The sequence below is a fragment of the Fukomys damarensis genome, unplaced genomic scaffold, assembly GCF_012274545.1.
Source record: "Fukomys damarensis isolate Sample0158 unplaced genomic scaffold, DMR_v1.0_HiC HiC_scaffold_11, whole genome shotgun sequence".
Classification (NCBI taxonomy): domain Eukaryota; kingdom Metazoa; phylum Chordata; class Mammalia; order Rodentia; family Bathyergidae; genus Fukomys; species Fukomys damarensis.
This window is the reverse complement of record NW_022900923.1, coordinates 28,508,730-28,530,256: the sequence shown is the minus strand read 5'-3', so window position 1 is coordinate 28,530,256 and position 21,527 is coordinate 28,508,730. Positions and strand designations below refer to the sequence as shown.

General features: G+C 33.2%; 2 protein-coding genes across 4 annotated transcripts in view; one reads left to right on the top strand and one right to left on the bottom strand.

Annotated features, from left to right (window-relative positions):
* The window catches only part of Odr4 (odr-4 GPCR localization factor homolog), a 30,492-nt gene extending 10,330 nt beyond the window's left edge, over positions 1–20,162 (bottom strand). For both annotated transcript variants that reach the window (XR_004516657.1, XM_010635427.2), the window contains exons 1-11: positions 19,982–20,162; positions 17,344–17,464; positions 14,835–14,969; positions 12,643–12,738; positions 10,505–10,611; positions 10,009–10,045; positions 8,980–9,120; positions 8,214–8,309; positions 7,379–7,444; positions 3,876–4,004; positions 3,024–3,114 (exon numbers count right to left, since the gene is read on the bottom strand). Coding sequence is in view for 1 of the 2 variants with exons in the window: in XM_010635427.2 (XP_010633729.1) it covers positions 3,024–3,114; positions 3,876–4,004; positions 7,379–7,444; positions 8,214–8,309; positions 8,980–9,120; positions 10,009–10,045; positions 10,505–10,611; positions 12,643–12,738; positions 14,835–14,969; positions 17,344–17,442 (997 nt within the window). In the remaining variant the exon portion in view is untranslated. The remainder of the gene's footprint in view (positions 1–3,023; positions 3,115–3,875; positions 4,005–7,378; positions 7,445–8,213; positions 8,310–8,979; positions 9,121–10,008; positions 10,046–10,504; positions 10,612–12,642; positions 12,739–14,834; positions 14,970–17,343; positions 17,465–19,981) is intronic.
* Positions 20,163–20,760: 598 nt separating this feature from the next.
* The window catches only part of Tpr (translocated promoter region, nuclear basket protein), a 56,380-nt gene continuing 55,613 nt past the window's right edge, over positions 20,761–21,527 (top strand). For both annotated transcript variants that reach the window (XM_010635431.3, XM_010635430.3), the window contains exon 1: positions 20,761–21,041. In XM_010635431.3, the coding sequence (XP_010633733.1) occupies positions 20,891–21,041 (151 nt within the window). In that variant the 5' untranslated portion in view covers positions 20,761–20,890. The remainder of the gene's footprint in view (positions 21,042–21,527) is intronic.

The window sequence follows — 21,527 nt, the reverse complement described above, 5'->3', positions numbered from 1 at the left end:
GACTTCAGTGTTACTAGCTATATAACCCCTTCCAATATCAAGCATGTTCAGGACATTAACAAACATTTTGTATATCAACCTCACTACTAATTATATCTTGCTTTTCTTTCCATACTCCTTTTGGATCCTTCTGTCTCATTTACTTGTAATGTCTCTTTGTAAACAGCCATAATTTTTAGAAAAAACTATGTAAACTACGTTTCACTTTTCTTTGAATACTTACAAACTAGAATTTCCCCAGATTCTGACATAAAATCACTGGGTACATTTATGATTCTAGTGAATTGTTACAAAAATTGAGATGTGGGGTAAAGAATGACCTCTGTCAGCAACAGATATGATTAAAAAGCTAATATAAATATCAACTAGAAAATCTGTGCTCACTTTAATAGTAATCCATGTTTCCTTTATCAATAAACTAGTGGTAGCTTTATATAATTAAAAACAGAAGATGATGAATAAGGTCTTAAATGTCATGGGACATGCCATGACTTAAACTGTTTTCCTTTCAAATTTGTGTATTACCTTGTTTGCATGAGAATTGGGAGAATAATTTTAGTCTTTGACCTGATTGCCTCCTAGCTGTGTAATAACATTACTGCAATCTGTATTACAGCATGTAAATTGGCTACACATTGAAACTGGGATTATATTATTTTATTTTAAGACAGACACTTAAAAATAGATTAAAGAATCTAAGATGGCTATAACGTGCATGTATTCTTGGCACACAACATTTTAAAACCACTTTAAACTATATTGATTCTAAGACAGCCTGTCAAAAAAAAAATCATGCTATAAAATCAAACATTAAAGAATCACTTGGAATAAATTTAAACTACTCATTAAAAACATAAAACACTTATAACTTTAAAATTAAAACGTTACATTAACAATTCAGTATCTCAATAATATCAAGGTTTTCAGTTGGTCTGAGTTTAAAAACATCTCACATAGTATTCCAAAGAAGAAATCTTTAGGATTCTTCCCCAAAGTATATAATTCACCATTATATGAATTAGTACAAAACAGGAAAAAAAATTTTTCAATTTAAGCCAATTTTTTAAGAACTGGATTTCAGCTGGTTAAAAACAGGATCCTAGCTTATATCACAGTATTATGGAAACTTCTATAGAATAAGTGCTGATTCTTAAAGGAGAAGCAGACATTTGCATAAAAGGATGAGCAGTTCCATCCAGAGGGCAGAATCATGGGTACAAGGTAGATAGCATAAAACATGTTCTGGGATAACAAATATATAAATGAGTGAGGGTGTAAGAATGAAATAAGGAAGGTATCTCATAATAAACAATCTCAATTTTCACCCCAAGTCAGTTGTGCATGACTGAATGAAGACTTACAGAAAATAATGAAGGTCTGGAATATATCTTAAGGAGAATAAGAAAAGACGACCACAATAAGTAAAAGGATTGATTGGAATTGTGTTATCATCATTAAAATATTAAGTTCTTTCAAACAAACAGCTCAAACTCAAAGATTTAAAGATTAGAGATGTAGTTAATAAGCCTTTTGCCGACATGCAAAAATATTCCAACTCTGGTTAAATGTCTACATTTTATCATATTATATCTGGCAGATCTTACCATATAAGAAAGATAAGCTACGTAAAATCCTGAGGCTGACTTCACCAGGATCTCATTTCTGTCATTATTATTACCATATAGGGGATCAGACCCACAGCCTCACACATGGTAAGTTCGCATTCAATCATTGAGCTATAGCCCCACCTACCAGCTGCCATTATATCAGGCAGCAGAGAACAACAGACAGAGTTGATGACACCCAGGACTAAGCTAATGCAGATATAATGCCTCTCACCCTCCAAAACTGTGAGTAAATAAATCTCTTTACTTTAAGTAGCCTACCTATAGTATTTTTTTTATAGTGACAAAAAGCTGACTAATAAAGAACACAATAATTTCAAAGTATTTCATCTTTCTATAAAATCATACATTTCATTTTCTTCAGAGGTCCCAAGACCACTCAATTACTCAGTAAAAACTTTAACTTTTTAAAAATCTAAGATTAGATTATATTTATTTCTAAATATATTAAGTTGAATGTATAAATAGTACCACTGCTATTAGAAGCTATTGATTTTATTAACTGACATCATCAAAAATTTCAAAATAATTCAATATAAAACAATACCAAGGCAGCCATGTAGTAATGCCTATATAAAGCATTTTTAAAAGAAACAGAGTATACTGATGTGTCTAATAACGTAAATTTCTGGCAATAATGGTGAGTACATCCCCATGCCCAAGAAAATCATAAAACTGACAAATCAGCTATAACACAGAATGTGTTTCTCAAGAAAAAGAAGTAATGATTACTACCACAAGAGTTACCACATAATCAAAATCAAACAGCAAAAACAAAATGTCATTGAGTAAAGGCTGCCAGGGTTAAGTTAAGAGAAGAGGTTAAACATTTCCTTCCCCTCAAAAATTTCAAACCAACTGTGTTAAGATTCAAATCTGTATATATAGTAAATAAAATTTCAAGATTTTTTGTTAATTATGGGATGGATAAAAGCTTAATCTAGCTATCTGAACAACCAAACATACTACAAATGAAAAAAGGCTATGTAGCTAAGAAATACATATAACTTACACAGTTCATAAGTACTATTATTAAAGAATCTATTCTATAATACTCAACCATAATAAGTTGATACTTTGATTACAACTACTTTAAAAAAACAGGTAATAAAAAGTATGAACTTTAAAACTATCAAATATTTACAGATTCTGGCAGGGGAAGGTTACTCAGAATTAGTTTCTCAAAAATCTTTCATAAATTTGTTAAACAATGTCAGTTTTACTATTATAAAGTGTTCCAAAAAACTGGCGAATGGATAGTAACCAAAAAGGTCTTTCAGTAATAAGACAATTGGTATAAAAAATGCAGTAAAAGATGGCATATCTATTACAACTTGACATCTTACTATATCAAATGGAACATATGCCCTCCAAAAAGTACTTATTTTATACTCATAACTTTTTTTTCTGGACTTTCATTCAAAAGTAGATCCTCAAATAGTATTTCACAGCGATCGGCAACTGTGTTCAATATATCTCTCTTCACTGCCTGTGGGGAAGGGATGACACAAGCAAAAACAAAAGAAATAAATACTTTAGATTTGTATTAATTACCACCCCAAAAACACATAATTTGCTTCCTAATATAATCATGTCCACTAAAAATTGATATATCATTCCATTTGCTATTTCCATTTTAGTTAGCATGCCTATTAGCACATTTATAGTTTAATGACAAATATGCCTAGATCTCATTTGAATGGTAAATTAAAACCAAATACATGGATGAAATTTTGCACTTAAATAAATCTTGCCAACATTTCAAATTAAGAAATGTATAATTATAATATAAACATAAATGGTCACTTTTTAAAAACTCCTGTTATAGAACAGTACCTAATAATTTTATTTATACATATTCTCCTGTTTTAAAAATTCAATTTCCTTCAAAAGAAATGAATTATTTTTTCCCCCAAGTACTAGGAACTGAACTCAGAACCTTGCACTTGCCAGGGAGGTACAACGCTACTGAGATAAAACTAAAAAAAGAAAAAAATGACTTCAGATGTACTAAAGTGTCATATGGTTATTTACTAAACCAATATAAAAACAACTTTTAAAAGGCATAATATAATAATGAAAATCTTGGATCAAATTACACAGTATAGATGGACTGCCCAACAGATTGGGCCATCAATTAAAATCAAATTAAAATTGTAAAATCTGAGGTTCAGAATGACAATTTTAGGATGTTTGAATAGTTATATTAACTTAGTTCCATTTTCATATGCCAGTAATTCCTTTCTGTACCTGCACAGCATCTTTAACTTTGGGTTTATTGCTATGAATGTAAGCTCTGCATTTCACATCACCCTTAAGGTTTACAGAACCGCTGCAGACCTGGGCTGTGGCTGTGGATCTGTGGTTTGAATTCAGTAGCTGAAAGATAAAATCTGTTTCAGTTCCTACTGTCAATAATATTAGGAAACACTACTTAAGCCATTTTATGGAAAGAGGAATTTCTGACTGAATTAAGCATTTGAAAATACTATCAATAAATATTAAATATTTCTCTTCATAGGTTACACTTTTTCTTACCATTTTGAATATCTACTAAAATCAAATCCAATTATACTGAAATGTTTTTTCACCAACATAAGCATTTAAAACACCAATATTCATTTAATATATTAACTAAAAACATTAATTGCAGAATAGATTAATATTGTGAGGATAAAAAGACATACAGACATGATATAGTAGGAGACACAGGGTATGAAATACAAGAACTGGACAAAAGTAAAAATACAAAGTAGGATGTGATAAATATGGTAAAATTATAAGCAATGCACAGGACCACATTTATTTATCACTTTAAACCTGTTACTTCCATATGCTAAAAACACTGTTCTATTTATGTGAAAACATTATGTCAACTATGACTGTCACCAGAAAAGGATATTACTGGTTTCAAATGAATGAAATAGTTAACATTTTCATTTCACAATCCCATCTTTTTAGTTTAAGGGGTAATCATTCCTGCTTGGTTTTTAGGTGTTTCACAGACATTTTTAACCTATTCATGTTAATAAGTGCCAAAAAAGAGAGCATGTGCACATGGGAGGTAGTAGTAAAGGCCTATCATCACAATGGAAACAAAAATTGTGATAAAAACAAAACAAAATTTTAAAACTAGACATGAAAAGAAGGTAATTCACATTCTACATACCCTTTCAACAATAGTGTCCATTCTGAAGAACAAAAAGCAAATTATACAATTTGTGACAGTGCTATAAGCATATAAGCCTATGTAATCAAGAAGAAATGAAGACGAAAAAATATAAAACAATGGAAGGAATTGAGTATGAGGGCAATGAGTAGTTAATGCCTAACGTAATTCAGACAAAGGCTAGATCTGTTTAAGAACTTAAATTCAATCATGGTCTTGTTAGTAAAAAAATTTATCACAGACCAAACAATTCAAAAGTTTCATGTCCATTTAAACAATGTTTATCACCAAATGAAACAGCAGTATGACAATGTTAACACCATATTTGGAAGTAGCTTCACAGAACATTTGTAGAGTTCATTGATATGAATAAGGTGAGGGTGGAGAATAATGGACTCCCTTACCCACTTCACATATCTTGACTGTGGATGAAACTACTCTATCTGAAAAATGGCTTATTTTAAATATTCAGTCAACAACTTAAAATATATCTTTTACCACATATTTATAATATATATATAATATATGTATCAGGGCATTGCTTTTCAAAATATACTGGATTACATATAAAAGATTGCACACATATACATTTCAAGGAAAAGAATTTTAAGTATGTAAAGACTGACCTTCTTTTTGAGTGAAAATATAACTGCATTCTACAAATGTAATTTCCTCTTGGTTACATGGATGTACAAACAAAATGGCTTATCAACAGCTTTGGGGAAGCTAATTTGTTCATAAGCAAAGAACTCTCTGATACTGATAAGGTATTTTGGAAAAAAAGATCAACTGGCTATGGTGATCAACCGAAACCTAACAGAAGTAGTGGTACAATGGTACAGATCTCAACGTACAAACAGCGTTTTGACTGGGCAAACAGGAAAAGTTGGTACCAGCAAAATACATGGTTCAAGAAATATACAGAATTTTAAAAGCACATCAAGCAAACATCCAGAATGCTAAGAGCTATGCTGAAGCTATGAAGAATCTTGAATTAGACTTTCCTAACAAGTCAATATATAGAAATTATGGAATCTGAGCAAGGACAATAACAAAATCAGTGTTTGACCTATATACAAATACTTTCTGAAAAAAGTTAATATAAGTGAATGAATGCAAACTGTGATTCAGAAAGGTTAACCCAATGTTATACACAGGATAAAGTAACAATATGGAAAAGTATTCCACACTATAAAGAATAATGAAAGGGTTTTCAGGGATGATCATTTTGAGAAAGGATGGTCAAAAAGACCCATTTTAAGAGTTACATGTGCTAATCCAGGTAAAAAAAAATCTTACCATTATAAAGCTATTTAGAGTGGAATGATATAAGGAATTCAAAAGATTTTTCACTGTAAAGAAAGTACTTCTTAGGGCCTGGGATTTAGCTCCGCGGTTCGGAGGGCTGCCTCACAATCACAAGGACCTGAGTTTGATCCCGGTATCACACACAAAAAAATGTACTTTTTTTTTTTACAATATATACTGTGGCCTTCAAAAATTCTAATTGAGTGACTAGTGGAATAATAAAATATATTACATATTACAAGTATCCTTTATAATATCTTCTTCCACTCTTTTGTCTATATTCCTATGTTCTCCTAAATGCAGTTTTTAATCGCTAAAATAATTTTAAGCAAACTCCTTAATAAACCACAAAATCAATGTAACTAGTAAAGAGCATGCAACACCACTACAATCAAAACAAAGATAGAAAATGACATTAAAAATACTTTTAAGGTACTGGTAAAAACACTGAGACCTGAGAGGGTAAAATTCAATGACAGGTTAATAATGCTCATAGCTAAACAATGAGATAAAAAATTAAAATATACTCGTGAGTGGAACAAATTGTCTTTCATTCTATTTTATTCAGTTAAAAAACGTAAGCACTGGTAGTATTTTTCTGTTTCAAAGTCAAGTATAATACTGAAATGAAAAGTTTCCTGAAAACATGGTTACACCCTTATCTATAACTTTTAGGAATAGTTACTTTTAATGCTTTTTTTCTGCTTCAAATTTCCAAAGATTTGCATAAGTTAAAGTAACCATACAGAAATATGAAACTTGATAATTCATATTTTGTGATTTTTATCAAATCAGAGGTGGCATACATCTACTTTAAATTAATGATTGGTAACTCCTGGCACATCTGTGCATGTATGTTTTCCTTTTTTTTTTTCCTTTTGGTACTGCGGTCCTCACACTTGCAAGGCAGGAGGTAGAACCACTGACCTAAATCCCCAGCCCTGTATGTTTTACTTTTAAACTGCTAAGAATTATGGCTTAACTTATAAAACCTGCAACTCAAAGTATTTAAATAAATGCATGTACACAAAGGTATGTGTATCCATGTATGTATTTTATATTTAAACAGATATCTACTTGACAGCTTCAGGTGAAAAACTTTTAAAATAAGTTTTATTAAAACAATTCTTGAGAGTAGCTTTATTGTAACTAGATTTTATACAACCTCTTACACCTCTAAAATTTTGTGTCTAATTATAAACATAAATAAAAATAATTTCATTCTTGTTATTCTAAGAAGCAATGTACTCCAAATGTTATTTCTAAAAATATTTACCAACTGTGTTAGCACGCGGACATCAAAAGAATGACTAGATGATTCAGTATTTCCTCTAGATTTTTTCTAAAAAAAAACACACAAACACACACACAAAAGTTAAAAAGCCACTGTTGAAACTACAACAGGAACATGAAAGACAATTTATGAACTATCTCACAAATACTAAGTAAATGAAAGGAAAAACAGTTCTTACTTATTGTAACTCAGCTTTTTAAATAGAAATGCTATTTTATGTATTCTTTATCAACCAATATGTACCTTAAAAAATTCCTATGTTTAATTCCTCTAGAACAAGGGCTGCTAAACCATTGCCTGAGCCAGACACACATACCACCTGTCTTTGAAATAAAGTTTTACTGGGACATAACCATAATCATGCACGTACATGAACATGAATGGCTACTTTCACCTCATGACAGCAGAAATACATAGCTGTATGGTGTGCAAGGTCTAAAACATCTATTTTTGGCTTTTTACCTAAACTTTGATAATTGTTGAAGTTCCTCTTCATTCAAGTTAAAACTATTTTAGAAGCACTACTACTATATTAGAACAACATGGGTCTTTTAGTTTTAAGTATGTAGTTTACAATTTGGAGATTAGACAGAACTTAGATGACACTCCCAATTGAAGGTTTCAGTAACCCAACTACATTAGAAATATAATCTCCTATCATTTTGTGAGAAAAATATTTGTCCTTTAGTTTCAAAGATCTCAGAAATGAATACATGAAAGCTGTTTTCCTGAAGGTAAGAATTAAAGATACATTACTTTTTTCTTTTTCCTTAAGAAAAAATTATTTCATAAGTAATATTATTTTCTCATAACTTACCTGTCCTTCTAATAGGTCACAATCTTCATCTTTAACTTGTCCATTAATAAAATAAACACCATTTTCAATTTGCTTGGCCCAGCGTGTGAGTCCATTCTTAAAAGAAATGGAAACCTTTCAGATACCCCATCTCAAGTAAACTCTCTAGACTCTACTTTTTTTCCACCTAATATAATGAAAAATTGAAAACCCTTAATAATCAGTAATGCAGTACTTAAATCGTCTCACAAAGTAAATAAGAAGACTAATTTGTGGTACTTTACTTTATTTTAATAATAGATTTTTTGGATCTTTATCCTAAACTAACATTTATATCACAGATTCCAGTCTTACCAACTACATGAACACAGTAAAATAAAATTCAACAATGCCCTTTATTATTTAAAAAATAAAAAGAGCTTCAAATAATAAATTATTCATGAGGAAAAAATAAACAAATTCTATTTGCCTTCTTCAATGTGAAAAAAGAAAAATTAGACAAAACAAAAGGATGACATCAAAATACAAGAAAGGACTGGAAAAAGAGGACAAAACTAATAAGGACAAAAAGAAAGCTACAAAACTAAACAGTATAACTACTGATATTACATTTTACATATGCTAGTTAATAAATATTTATTAAGTGCTTATTATGTTCCAACACTGGTCCATGTCTAAAAAATTTCTAATACGGCTTGAATATTGAGGATTATAAAATGACACAACCAGAATAATAGCAGAATGTCCACTCAGCAAATACTAAAGAAACTTCATTTTGCCCTGATACCTTTGTATTTTTCTCCAGAGTACAGCTGATAGAAGTTGCAGAAAGTGGTATGTGAATATCAATATGAATAGTACACTCAAGAGAAAGCCATGAGGTAGATAGTCTATTTTGATACTTCCAGTCTGCTGGTCTTGCTGAGCTCTTCAGCAAGGGAGAAGGTAGAAAAACAAAGTATACTATAGTTAAGATAAAATACATGCATCAATAAAACATCATAAAGTGTATAACCTAATAACTCAAACAAGTTTATATGCAGTATACTTGGCAAAATTCATTGATCAAAGGGAAAAATACTAGAACTAAATAAGAAATAAAACATGCATTAAGTTGTAATCTTTAATAATATATTGTAGACAACCTGCCATATCCCTTAAAGGATAGGAAGAAAAAAATCAGTATTCTATGTTTAGAATTCCAAAGTGTTCTGGATCTTCTGCCTTTTACCAGTACCTTCAGTAGTGTCAATTCTGATGATCCAGATGTGCAGCAAATAATTACTGATTACTAGGTGCAAAACATTCTCCTTTCTGTCCCATCCTTGCTAAAACATTGCAAACTTATACTTCTTAACACTGCTTTTAAACACCTTAACAAAATGCTGGCCTAAGTTCTGTTGAACATAGGCAGCTTGTTTACTAGGCACTACAGCTGCCAAAAGTTTCCAGTCATTTTTTACTCTCAGCTTTTCAAATTCAAAAGTGCATATATAAGCAAAGTAGGAGAAGCTTAAAAGTATATTTATTGACTTATTTATTTTTGGTACTGGGGATCGAACTCAGGACCTTGTGATTGCGAGGGCAGGCAGTGGAACCACTGAGCTAAATGCCCCCCCACCCAATATATTAATAATTTAAAAGAAACTTTTCCTTCCCTATAATAAAATTAACCTATTTCAAAATAATATAGGTGGCCACTGACATCAATAGGAAGTAATAGAATTGAAAATAATGAAAACTAAATAAAAAATGTGAATTTTAATTTAAAAGTAGTCCCAACACAGAAAAATATTTAAAGAGTAATTTTTCTTACCTTTGGATCATCGACATCATAAGTTCGACAAGATATCCTTTACTAATTAAGGACAGAAATAACCAAAATATGACTCTTGATAATCAACAAAATATAAACCATCAAAACATAACAGTTCTTATGAAGCATAATACTTTATAAACTTAAAGATATGTAGATAAATGTACAGAAAGTATTTATGTCTTTATATAATAAACACATTAATTGTCTATAGCAGTTGCGGTACTTGAAAACTATTTCCTTCTGTTTATAAATATTGCTGATCACAATAAACAAAATAGAAGCACTTGTGTAATTTTCCTCAAACATACCACCTATAACAAGAGTTCTGTTTTGGATGGGGTCAAGCCCAAGAATGTTCACTGGGCCAAAAGGCTGTATACAAAATTTCCCAATTAAATACTAAATAAATTAAAAGTTATCTTCTGTAGGAATAGTTGATTTTCACATTGTTTTATTATACTTTAAAAAATATAAATACCTAAATAAAAGATACTTTTTTGTAGAAGAGCAAATGTGAAGTATCACTCGTTCTGAAACTTCCTCCTCTGTGAAATTCCACAGTCTTTTTCTAGTCATAGACTTTTCCACAGCATATATTAGCTGAAATACAGAAAATACACATTATTTGAATACACACACACACACACGCACACACACACAAACAATAATGAATGTGGAAAAAGGCAATTATAACATCCCTAAGCTATCATTCAGCTTTAAAATTCCATTATTATTTTTTGCTTTGTCTCTCTGGCTTATTTTACATAGGGTCTCACTTTGTAATTTAGGTTGGCCTTGACCTGGAAGTGATCCTGGCTCAGCCTTCCCAGTGTTGGGATTACAGTGTTGGAATTACATAGTGTGTGTCACCATGTCTGGCTTAAAATTCCATGATTCTATCATTAATTTTTCTCATATTAAAAATAAAGAGTAGAACTAATGTATTAACTGAGTTTGGACTCCACTTGAAGGATTAAGATAAAAATTTTCCAGGGATTGAACTGATGACCTTGAGCTTACGAGTCAGGCAGTGGAACCACTGAGCTAAATCCATTGCCCAATAAAAATGTTTTTTATTTTTACTTTTATTGGTTATACAGATTAATGGGTTTCAATAATGGCAGATTCACACTAATACTATATTTTAATCATTTTCACCCACTCATTACTCAAAATTGGGTTTTAAATAGAAAGATATAAATCAATTTCCCTCATGATTAACTTGACATGAAAAATTAATTTTGAGCAATCAGTATTTACATGTAGAATAGGGACTTTAATTTGAATGAGAAATGAGGAATGATTTTCAATATAAAATGGAGAATGCTAGCATTTAGCAATTTCTATTTAAATGTCACAAGAGACAAAATAGGATATAAAGATACAGCAGTAACAAATTTTGAGTGAAAAAATCAGAACAGTGACATAAATTTATTTCAGAAATAAGAATTATCAAATGAACACTTGATATGGGGTGAAAGTGTCAAAAATGCAGCTGCCAGCTTTCTAACAATAATATGTGGACAGAAATTTGTTATGCAATTTACATGGTTCTAAACTGAAAACAACTGAACAAAAGAGGCACAACTTTCTTGATGACAGTATCAAAAGAAGTTTCCAGGGCCAGGGATTTAGCTCAGTGGTTCTGCCACCTGCCTCGCAAGCACAAGGTCCTGAGTTCTATCCCCAGTACAAAAAAAAAAGAAGTTTCTCCCAAAAACACACCAATATACTATAAAATGAAGCAATTTTATAATAAATAAAGCTTTTAACAATAAACCTTATGGATGACATTAACAAGTTTTAAATGCTTATGTCTCTCAACGTAGGCCAGTGGAAACAAAGTTAAATAAACAACTTCTGAGACAGTATTTATAAAGTCTCACATACTTTTTAAAAACAAAACTTACAAAGCAAAAGAAGAACTTGACTGGACCTGTCTATGTCATCTATGTTCACTCCATTCAATTCAGTACCAATCACAAAAAGATTCACAAGCCATGCTATGAATATTAAATACACATGAATTTAAAGTATATTTTAAATTGCCAAACATGATGAACAAAGGTGAAAAAGGTAAACTCATTTAAAATGGCAAAGATGATAGAAGAATGAAAAATTTAATGAAAAGAGAGGATCTGCATTTTCTTCTCTTACTGTCTTCACAACATACCAGGTATGAGAGTGGGATGTCTGATAAGAGCAATGACAAGCTGAAAGAATTTACAGCATCTAGGGTTGTAAGCTGTACTCTTTTTACTAAAACTTTTTCCCATGGGGAAATCTGTGGGACTTTGTGCTTCTGAGAATTAAAGCTGTTTCAATGTATCCCTACATATACAATTTGGAACATTAATTATGTCTAGGGTGAGTATGTATATATGAGTTAAACTCTGATATTATTGAGAAAAGTTAACTGGGTATTATGGCCCATGCTTGCAATCCTAGCTCTCTGGGAGGTTGAGGCAGGAGAATCACAAATTGAAGCCCAGTCTGGGAAACTGAGTGTCTTAGCAAAATCTGTCCCAACATAAAATATAAAAGGGCTAAATATGTACCTCAGTGTGAAGGACCTGGGTTCAGTCCACAGTACTGAAAACAAATTTCTTGATATCTATCAATCAAACTTACTCTGCGCAAAGCATTTTGAAAGTCATTTGCCAGTTCTAAAGTTGTGATAATAAATACTCCAAGAACTATAAGTCCCCCTGGTAGCATTCTGGATACCTAAACATAAAAATATAGCATTAGTTACTATAAGCAATGCAGTCCTTTCCATTTGAGAAATTAAATATTAAATCAGCATATATCTACCAAGTACCAGCTATACACAGTGTTGAAGCAGGGATAGCTGAAAAACTGATTAAAACAATGAGAACCATGATAACCAACATGAATGGAGTGTCATTATGTATATAATCTTCCTACAGCGTCCTTAGCTTTTTTGCTTAAAATTATGATAACAACATTCTTTAGCTACAATATATAAAACTCTTTCTCATAAGGCTAAAAGACTAAAATAACTTCTGAGATTTTTTTCAGTTGCTTCTCACCAACAGTAAAATAAATTTTATTTTCTTGGTACCAGGGATTTAACTCAGGACCTTGCACTTGCGAGGAAGGCAGTGGAACCAATGAGCTAAATCCCTGGACCTAAAAGATATACTTTATTTTTTATCTTAGACTCCTACTTTAGTCTTTCCAGAATCTAACGTTTTGAGTCTCATTTGACATTACTCTCCCTGAAATATTCAACTATCAGTACAAAACTAACACTTCTCCTTATATACGCCCACACTTTGTAACTCTATTCTTTTACTCAGGCTACTCCTTAGCCTGAACTGACTTTCTCTTATAACTTCTATAGTATAATTCAGAGTCTAATGAACTCCTATCAGAATTTGGTGTAGTCTCCCGTGGATCTTATCACACCACGCTTTATTATACATACATGCTACCAGTTTGTTCTCCATACTCTGTATTTTCTTTCACTTCATTGAGGCTATTTCTTAATGTCACATGGAATTCTCTCTGCCACAATTCTCTGGTTAGCTATTTGTCACTTAATGTATAAGCAAATGATAGCAATGTTCAGTCTCAGAAAACGGATACCATAGTTTAATCTCTCTTAATATTGTGCCTGCTAATGATTTCTCTGATTTTATAAATTCTATTTACTGTACTACCACAAATGTAATAAGTTTTCATATTTAGCACAGGAAATCTGTATATCTTCAAAATCACCAACATATAAAATTAACTATTTCTCTTTAGAGGTAAAATGTTAATCTAATTTATTACATAAATTCATTCACTTTTTCTATGTATATATACACATATACACATCCAGATATACACTCATACCACATAAAATTTTATAGGAAATGAAAAGGAAGATTAGAATAAAATTATCCTAAAAATCTCAGTTATGTTCAGCTACACTCTCCCTACTATAACTCCTCACTTGTAATTTACTTGATCACCAAGTCATCTTGATTTTTGCTCTTTCTCTGAAATTCCTTGGCAATGAACTTCCAGCCCACTGTAAGTCTGTTATGGATGTATTCATTTATTTAATATTTTGGAGTTCCCATTACTGTATAGACCATGGAAATGTGCCAGGCACTCAGGATGTAACAATAAATAAAACAGATGTTAACTCTTGCCCTCACAGGCTCAGAATCCAGTTTAAGTTCCCATCTTTCTTTTTACTATTACTGTAAATACGTTTTCTAGTCTATGTCCAACCTCTCAATATCTATTATTCAAGATACCAAAGTTATCTTCTAGATTACTAGGGAATCAATCATATTAACTACTTCACAAAATAAGGATCTCCAAAAGTACCATGAAGCTGCTGCCTAGCAAATACATTTCCTTTAGGACTGCACTCAAAAGCCACTCATAAACTGGCCCCTTCCAATCTTATGTTTAATTATATTCTTCTACATACGCTACACTTCAACTATACCAACTGCTTGCTATTCTCCTAACATATTTTCTTTTATGCCCTATGTCATTTATCTATATTATCTTTGGGATACTGAAAATGTTGTATGATTTCTTTTATTGGAAAAGTCCTACTTATCCTTCAAGTTCAGAGTACTCTGTAAGGCTGTTCTGAATCCTGCCACTAGTTTAACAACCTAAGAACAAAGTGTTTTGTTTTGTTTTTGGAACTGGGGATCGAACTCAGGACCTTGCGCTTGCGAGGCAGGCAGTGGAACCACTGAGCCAAATCCATGGACCAACAAAGTACTTTTTTTTTTTTGGTTAGTCAAATAAACACAAACTTAACCATGAAATGAAACAAATAAAATTACCTGGTGGGCATGTTCTGTAGCCCATTCTTCATCCAAATTATCCAACTTAGTTTTAGGATGTTTGATGTTCTCATTTTGTTCCTCCCTGGGTGGTGTTCTAGTGGCAAGAATCACATAATCCTTTTGTGAAGAACACTTCAAAAACAAATTATAAAAGATAATTAGAGTGATATCCGATTAAGGAAATCAGGTATCTTAGCTCTATGACATGAAAAACTAATATTTGTGCAGTGGTGCCTTAGTTTACAAACTTGTTTTATGAATTTTGGGGAAGATGGCTGTTTGTGTTTGTGTGGAGAAGAAGGCACGGTCGTGTTTGTCACCCGATGTGGAGTTTGTGAACAAGGTAAAACGTTTTGTTAAAAGCTTTTGCTTGAGGGCCAGGGAATTAGCTCAGTGGTTCCACCACCTGCCTCACAAGTGCAAGGACCTGACTTCAATCCCCGGTACAAAAAAAAAAGGTTTTGCTTGAGACCCAAATTGTTTACAAACAGAAGCATTCATGAATTGAGGCATTACTAGGTTACTCAGGGAGACTAACTTTTATTATCTAAAGATAAATTTAGAATCACTGAACAGCTCAGTTTATTGTAGTGAAAATTTCCTAAAAAGAATGAAAATAAAGTTGATAATGCAAATCAGTGTGGTATCTTCTTCATATGAACCTAACACTCAGTAATGATCATGAGCATCATCTTGGGATAAAAAGCATAGGAAGACTAATTATTTCTACGAGTTATTTCCAAGAGATGTACACAGATGAAGAATACCAGCCCTGATTAAAGATGCTCCTTTTTTCATAAAATATTTAACTTTGAAAAGAAAAAGTAACTGACACTGGAGAATGGGAAACAGGGTAATAAGCTTATGAGCTCTGAATTAAAAAGAAAGAAAAAGCCTATAGAAAACTGGAAGAAATAAAAAGCATGAAGACAGACTGGAAAGCCTAAAATTTTGAGAAACTCATTTGCAAGATGGTAGTTTTGCTGAGCTCTAGAAATACAGCAGCCTGTATTCACTAAGGTAAGTTTGGAAAAGAATCTCTTTCTGATATTTTATCTCTACTGAACACATGTTCTAAGGCTTGTCATTTACATTTTTTTAAATAAAGGGGGAAGAGACTCTTAAATAAAAAATTCCTAGCAAAATGATTCCCACATTAGATGTTATATAACCTGAGTCAAAAAGTAGTTCAGGAATATAGCTCAGTGATAGAGAACTTTGCCCACCATGTGTGAGGCACTGGGTTCAATCCTGAGAACAAAAAAAAAAAAGTAGTTTAGATTTGGCTAATGAAAGGACTTATGGAGTGGTACTACCTGGGTAGAAGTGTAGATATGCCCTCTGTCTTAGAAGAAATCTGATTTTTGAAAGCTCTGAAATGAATCTGTCTCTTAGGATTACAATGAGATTAACTAAGCTTGTGCAGAATGATGTAGAAAACCTGAACGTCATGAAGGGTCTAGGTACATAAGTGCTCTGCACAGTGTGTGTGTGTGTGTGTGTGTGTGTGTGTGTGTGTGTGTGTGTGTGTGTGTGTATTATCTCTTTGCTCTATGAAGTGAAAAACTAATACTTGTACAGTAGTGCATTGGTTTACAAACTTAATTTGTTTCATGAATTTTGGGGAAGATGGCTGTTTGTGTTTGTGTGGAGATTTGTTTTGGGGGGGCAGTGCTGGGGATCAAACCTAGGGCCTGGTATATGCTAGGCAAGAGCTCTAAGACTGAGCTATATATCCAGGTCAGTGCATTTTTTATAAGTGGTAAAATAGGGAATCAAATTATAAAACAAAATATCTTGATTATAAGAATAGACTCAAAACAAGGAAAGTTAATTATGAAATTTGAAAGTTTTATAGCATCAGACTAAAACAGGCAGGAAGAAAGTTGTCCTGATGATAGCTTTATTTAGTATTAAGCCTTGAAAGCAAGATGTTGCTTATGCTTTGTAAAAGAAGTATTCAAATATCTTCTCCATTCTGTGTGGATTTTTAAGGCCTACTTATGAAGGAAATAGAATTGTCTAATTTCCAAGTTTACCCCAATCCCTTTCCTTTCCTCTCTATTGAACCAACATTTTTTTAAAAAAGTAAGATGGATAGTACAATATGTAACAAAAAATATAATCACTGTTGCTGTAAGTCTAAGACAAAAATTAAAATTGTTAAAATCTTTTTTCATAAGAATGGGGCAACCCAAAAATAGTAAAGATTAGAATGGAGTGGAAAGAACAAAATGTGAATAATCTGTCAACAAAAGTTCTAGTTTTGGAGTTTCTATGCTACTTTATAAATTAAAAGTTACTTTCACTTTGTCAAAAGGGAACATGCTCTGACATGAACAAGCCTGAACTAGCTTTGTCCTACTTTGATACTTTTCCTCAAATGATGTACCTGAGATTTAGTTTTACATCATACCCTTGCATTGCCCAACCTTGCGTTTACTGTTAAACAGCACATTTAACTTAAATAAACAGGTAATTTTTTTAAATCAATAAATGCACATACCTGTCCTATTAAAAGACCAGAGACAAAAGATTTTCCTTGGAGATTAATATTTGAAAGGTACTGGCCAACAGTCTCATCTACAATGTAGGTTCGTCCCATTGCTGAGAGCTAATTCAGTCTCCTAAATCATGAGAAAAAAATATACAAACATCTTCAGCAATATAATTTTTCAATGTTTTTAGTATGAGAGTAATATAGTAAGAAAAGTGGTACTATCCTGATACTACCCAGACCCTGAAGTGATTGCTTATTAAATGGGCTACTCTTTCTTCCAAAGCTCAAATGTAGCTTCAGAATTCTCCTTAACAGTGTTGCAGGAAATGAGTATCAACCAGAGTTCCCACGAAAGATCAAATCTGTCTGTCATATTTTATATAAGGAAGAAGACACTAAATAATAGTCAACACACTTGATTTTTACTTTAGATCTTCTTCTAGTAGTATTATCTTTGATAATTTATTATCAGAGCCTTTATTTCTAAGATAGTAAAGGTGATTCTCTAAACATTTTATAAGAAGGCAGAGAATCAAATCATTTACTCAATAAGCATATACTATAAAACTACTATTTGCGAGAAACTGTTAGGTGGGATGGCACAAAGACAAAAAACTTTGATCTCTGCCTGAGTAACTCATATTAAATCATATAAGTAGATTACAGCGATGCAGTAATAACTTTGTATATGCCTTCTATTTTGTATAGGCCATTATTCTAAGTACTTTACATGCAATAATATTTAATATTTACAAACCCCTATGAAGTAGGTATTACTTAAGTCTTCTTTTCCCAGATTTAAGTAATTGAAACATAGAATAGTGAAATAACTTGCCCAGATGACAAAGTGGCAAAGGTGGGCTTTAAATTCAGGGAGTCTTGCTCAAGAATCCGTATCTTCAACTATTATGTGCATACTCAGAATTGTACACAGTTCTTCAATTATTTCACAACAAAGGGTAGTTCCTCTTCTGGTGTTTCTCCAGTTTGTGAATGAAAACTAGTAGAGTACCCCTACTTAATGTTGTTTGACTTGAATTTTTATAGCTTAAAATCAAAGACACTGAATAGACAACCACAATGACAATCTCAAAAGGCTCACATTCTGTGTGAAAAATAAAAATATGAGATTAATTTATTTTTAAAAAGCTATAAAATGGATATAAACAGAGAGACCATGGAAACATAATTGCAGTATTTTGAATCCTGCAATTTAGAGATGAGTCATTCAGTTGTATAATATATTTGACTCAATACTACAATCTCAAGTTTACTACACATATGTCAGGGTGGTATATCTGACACTAACAGTATAAACTACCAGCAACAAAATGATTCTGCATTATTCTAAAACTAAAGTCCAGAAAATTGGTTCAACTTTGAAAGGGCTCGTCAGAAGCCACTGTTCCTTAGATACAAAGAACCTATTCAATTTTGTATCAAAATATGTAAGCTTTCTTCCTAAGTCTTTTTGGACAACAGTAAAAGCGAATTACGTTTTTATACCTTCCTACTTTTGAGACTGACTACATCTTCCTATGTAAAACCTTAATGCCTTTAAAAAGTTAAGGGCTTTCAACTACTAGAAATTCCTTACGCCAGGTATGTATTTCTTCTACTTCTATTCCTCTTTTTCTTTTGGCCTTTAATAATTTCTGATTCTTAGAAAAAACAATAAATGACGCTAATATTATATTTAATCTTCTAAATTTATTTCTTCCAAAGTGTCACTTACTAGCCACCTTACTGTGTAAAAACCTGAATGCAATAGGAAAATAAAAATCTACTAAATTATTAAGTTTGGTTGAATGTCAGATAATTTTTTCTTTATTGTCTTTAAAAACTTTTAAATGTTGCCCACCATACTTTATAAGGACACTACAAAAACATTTATATTGCCTTTTACAGTTATAAATTTCCTAAAATGTGGCTTTAGATAAGTCAATCTCCCTAGAATCTGGTTTCCATCTAAAGAAATAATTTGGATCTTGACAGATCTGAAAACCAATTTAATTTATGAATTCTGTTAGTGTAAGTATAGAATATCTGCATTTCCCAAGAGTATAATACCGTTGGCATATGATATAGTACAGAACTGCATGCAAGCAACCTTAAAAGAGTTTAAATTTAAAATGTTTTGGGGAGAAATTTCACGTTCCTCACTAATTTTATTTTACCTTAGTTATCACAAAATAACAGGTGAGATACTTAAAATTTTTTTAGATGTTTTCACAACAGCAAAAAAAGAAACAAATTTCATGTAAGAACTAAACCACCAATTCACAGACGATACATGACTGTGAGAACTGTTAGGGGGATGATATTAGGAACACCGTATTTTTAGTAAAGAATTTAACAAATTCTTGAACACGAAACAAACATGGAACAAAATACAGACTGAGTTTAGAAATAGCAGAATATGATCTGAAAACAAATAGTTTTGTTATGAAGGCTTGTTATAAGGTGACAAGTGATTTTTTTTAAAGAAAATAAGGCTTTTGTTACAACAGTTTTCACTTTTAAAAACATCAAAATAAGACAATTACTGCTAGTCACCTTAAAACATAGGATACATTTAAACTCCTCCTGGTTTATTTTATCCTCTTACTAAACACACTCATACTTCCCCCTTAGGCTGACTTACCTGTTCTACAGAATGTGCACGCGTGACATAAATCTATCGAACTGTCAGGGAATGCGGGCGTATTCAGCCTCTGCGGACTACACTCTGATCCCAATTACTGAGCCAACTAATTTCATCAGAAAGCGACTTCTTACACTTCCTTTTTCACCTCGGAACTAGGCTCCAAAGTGGCGCAGACTGATGACGCGCCGGTTCCCCCCACCCTCCACCAGAGGGCCAGTGGTTTGCCACCCCGCCCCCTTCCGGTGCCACTGAGAGGGAGGCAGTAGCCTAGAACTTGCTGTAAGGCCCTGCTGGGACTGACGCCCTCTAGTGCCTCAGTGTCTAGAAGCCACCAAAGAGACCGAACCATTTGCGCCCTGGGGATTAAACGGTAAAGCAGCCCCGCTCTTCAGGGACTGACACCAGTTGACGACAATTTTTTTTGGCGCCGGCGCATGATCTTGTAGCCAAGCGAGCCGAACCAGGGGGCAGAAAGAACAGGGGATGCAAACCCGCGCTGCGGATTTGGTGGACGGAAGGGAACAGAAAAAACAACAACAACAGCAACAACAACAACAACAACAACAAAAACACTACATTTCCCAGAGGCCTGCGCGGCTTGAAGCGGGGTGTTGGGGACGGAAGTCGGCATGCGCTGCAGGGTTTACGAACTCGGATGCCCAGGGTGCATTTCTTCCCGCGGCTGCCTGCCCTCTCTGGGCACTGGAGCTGCGGCGCATCTGGTGCCACGGCTAACGCAAGAACTCGGTTTCCCAGGGTCCAGCCGCGGCAGTCTCGGGCGAACCAGCGCGCGCAAGCCCTCGAGCCAGACGGCGGAGGCATCGGCCCAGGTTTCTGGGTTTTGAGTCTCCTTTTTTCTGCGTTTCTGCTCTGTCGGCCGCTGTCGCGGCCCTTATCCTGGCCGACATGGCGGCTGTGTTGCAGCAGGTTCTGGAGCGTACAGAGCTGAACAAGCTGCCCAAGTCGGTCCAGAACAAACTTGAAAAGTTCCTTGCTGATCAGCAGTCCGAGATCGATGGCCTGAAGGGTCGGCACGAGAAGTTTAAGGTGGAAAGCGGTAAGAGACGCCCTTCCCGCCCTTCCGTCCAAGCTCTGGCTTATCTTCCCCACTACAGCTTGCAATATTCACGACGTTTACCAGGAGCATCACTTTCCGGAGTCTGAGCGCCCTAGGCCTTCTCTTCACTGCTTCTGGGACAGTTTGATGAGAAGACAGCCCCCTTTTTTGTTCCAAACTTAAATACACTTTTACTGTTTTTGTTTTTACGTTGTGATTAGGTCGATCTCATGTACAGACTCAAAACTTTGTCCAACAAATAGAAATTGTGAAGAATTTGCGTCATTTACACCTGACTTTTCCCATCCCGTATTCTTTTAAATCTGGAGTATCTACCCTGTTGTGTTGGACTTTAAATGACCAGTATTTTCCGCTCTGTATTTTAGTCACCTGAATTCATGTTTTTCTCTAATTCATTCCTCCATGCATTGGTTTTTCATGTATGTGTCGCTCTATGATCCCATCATGAAGTAGATTTCACAAAAC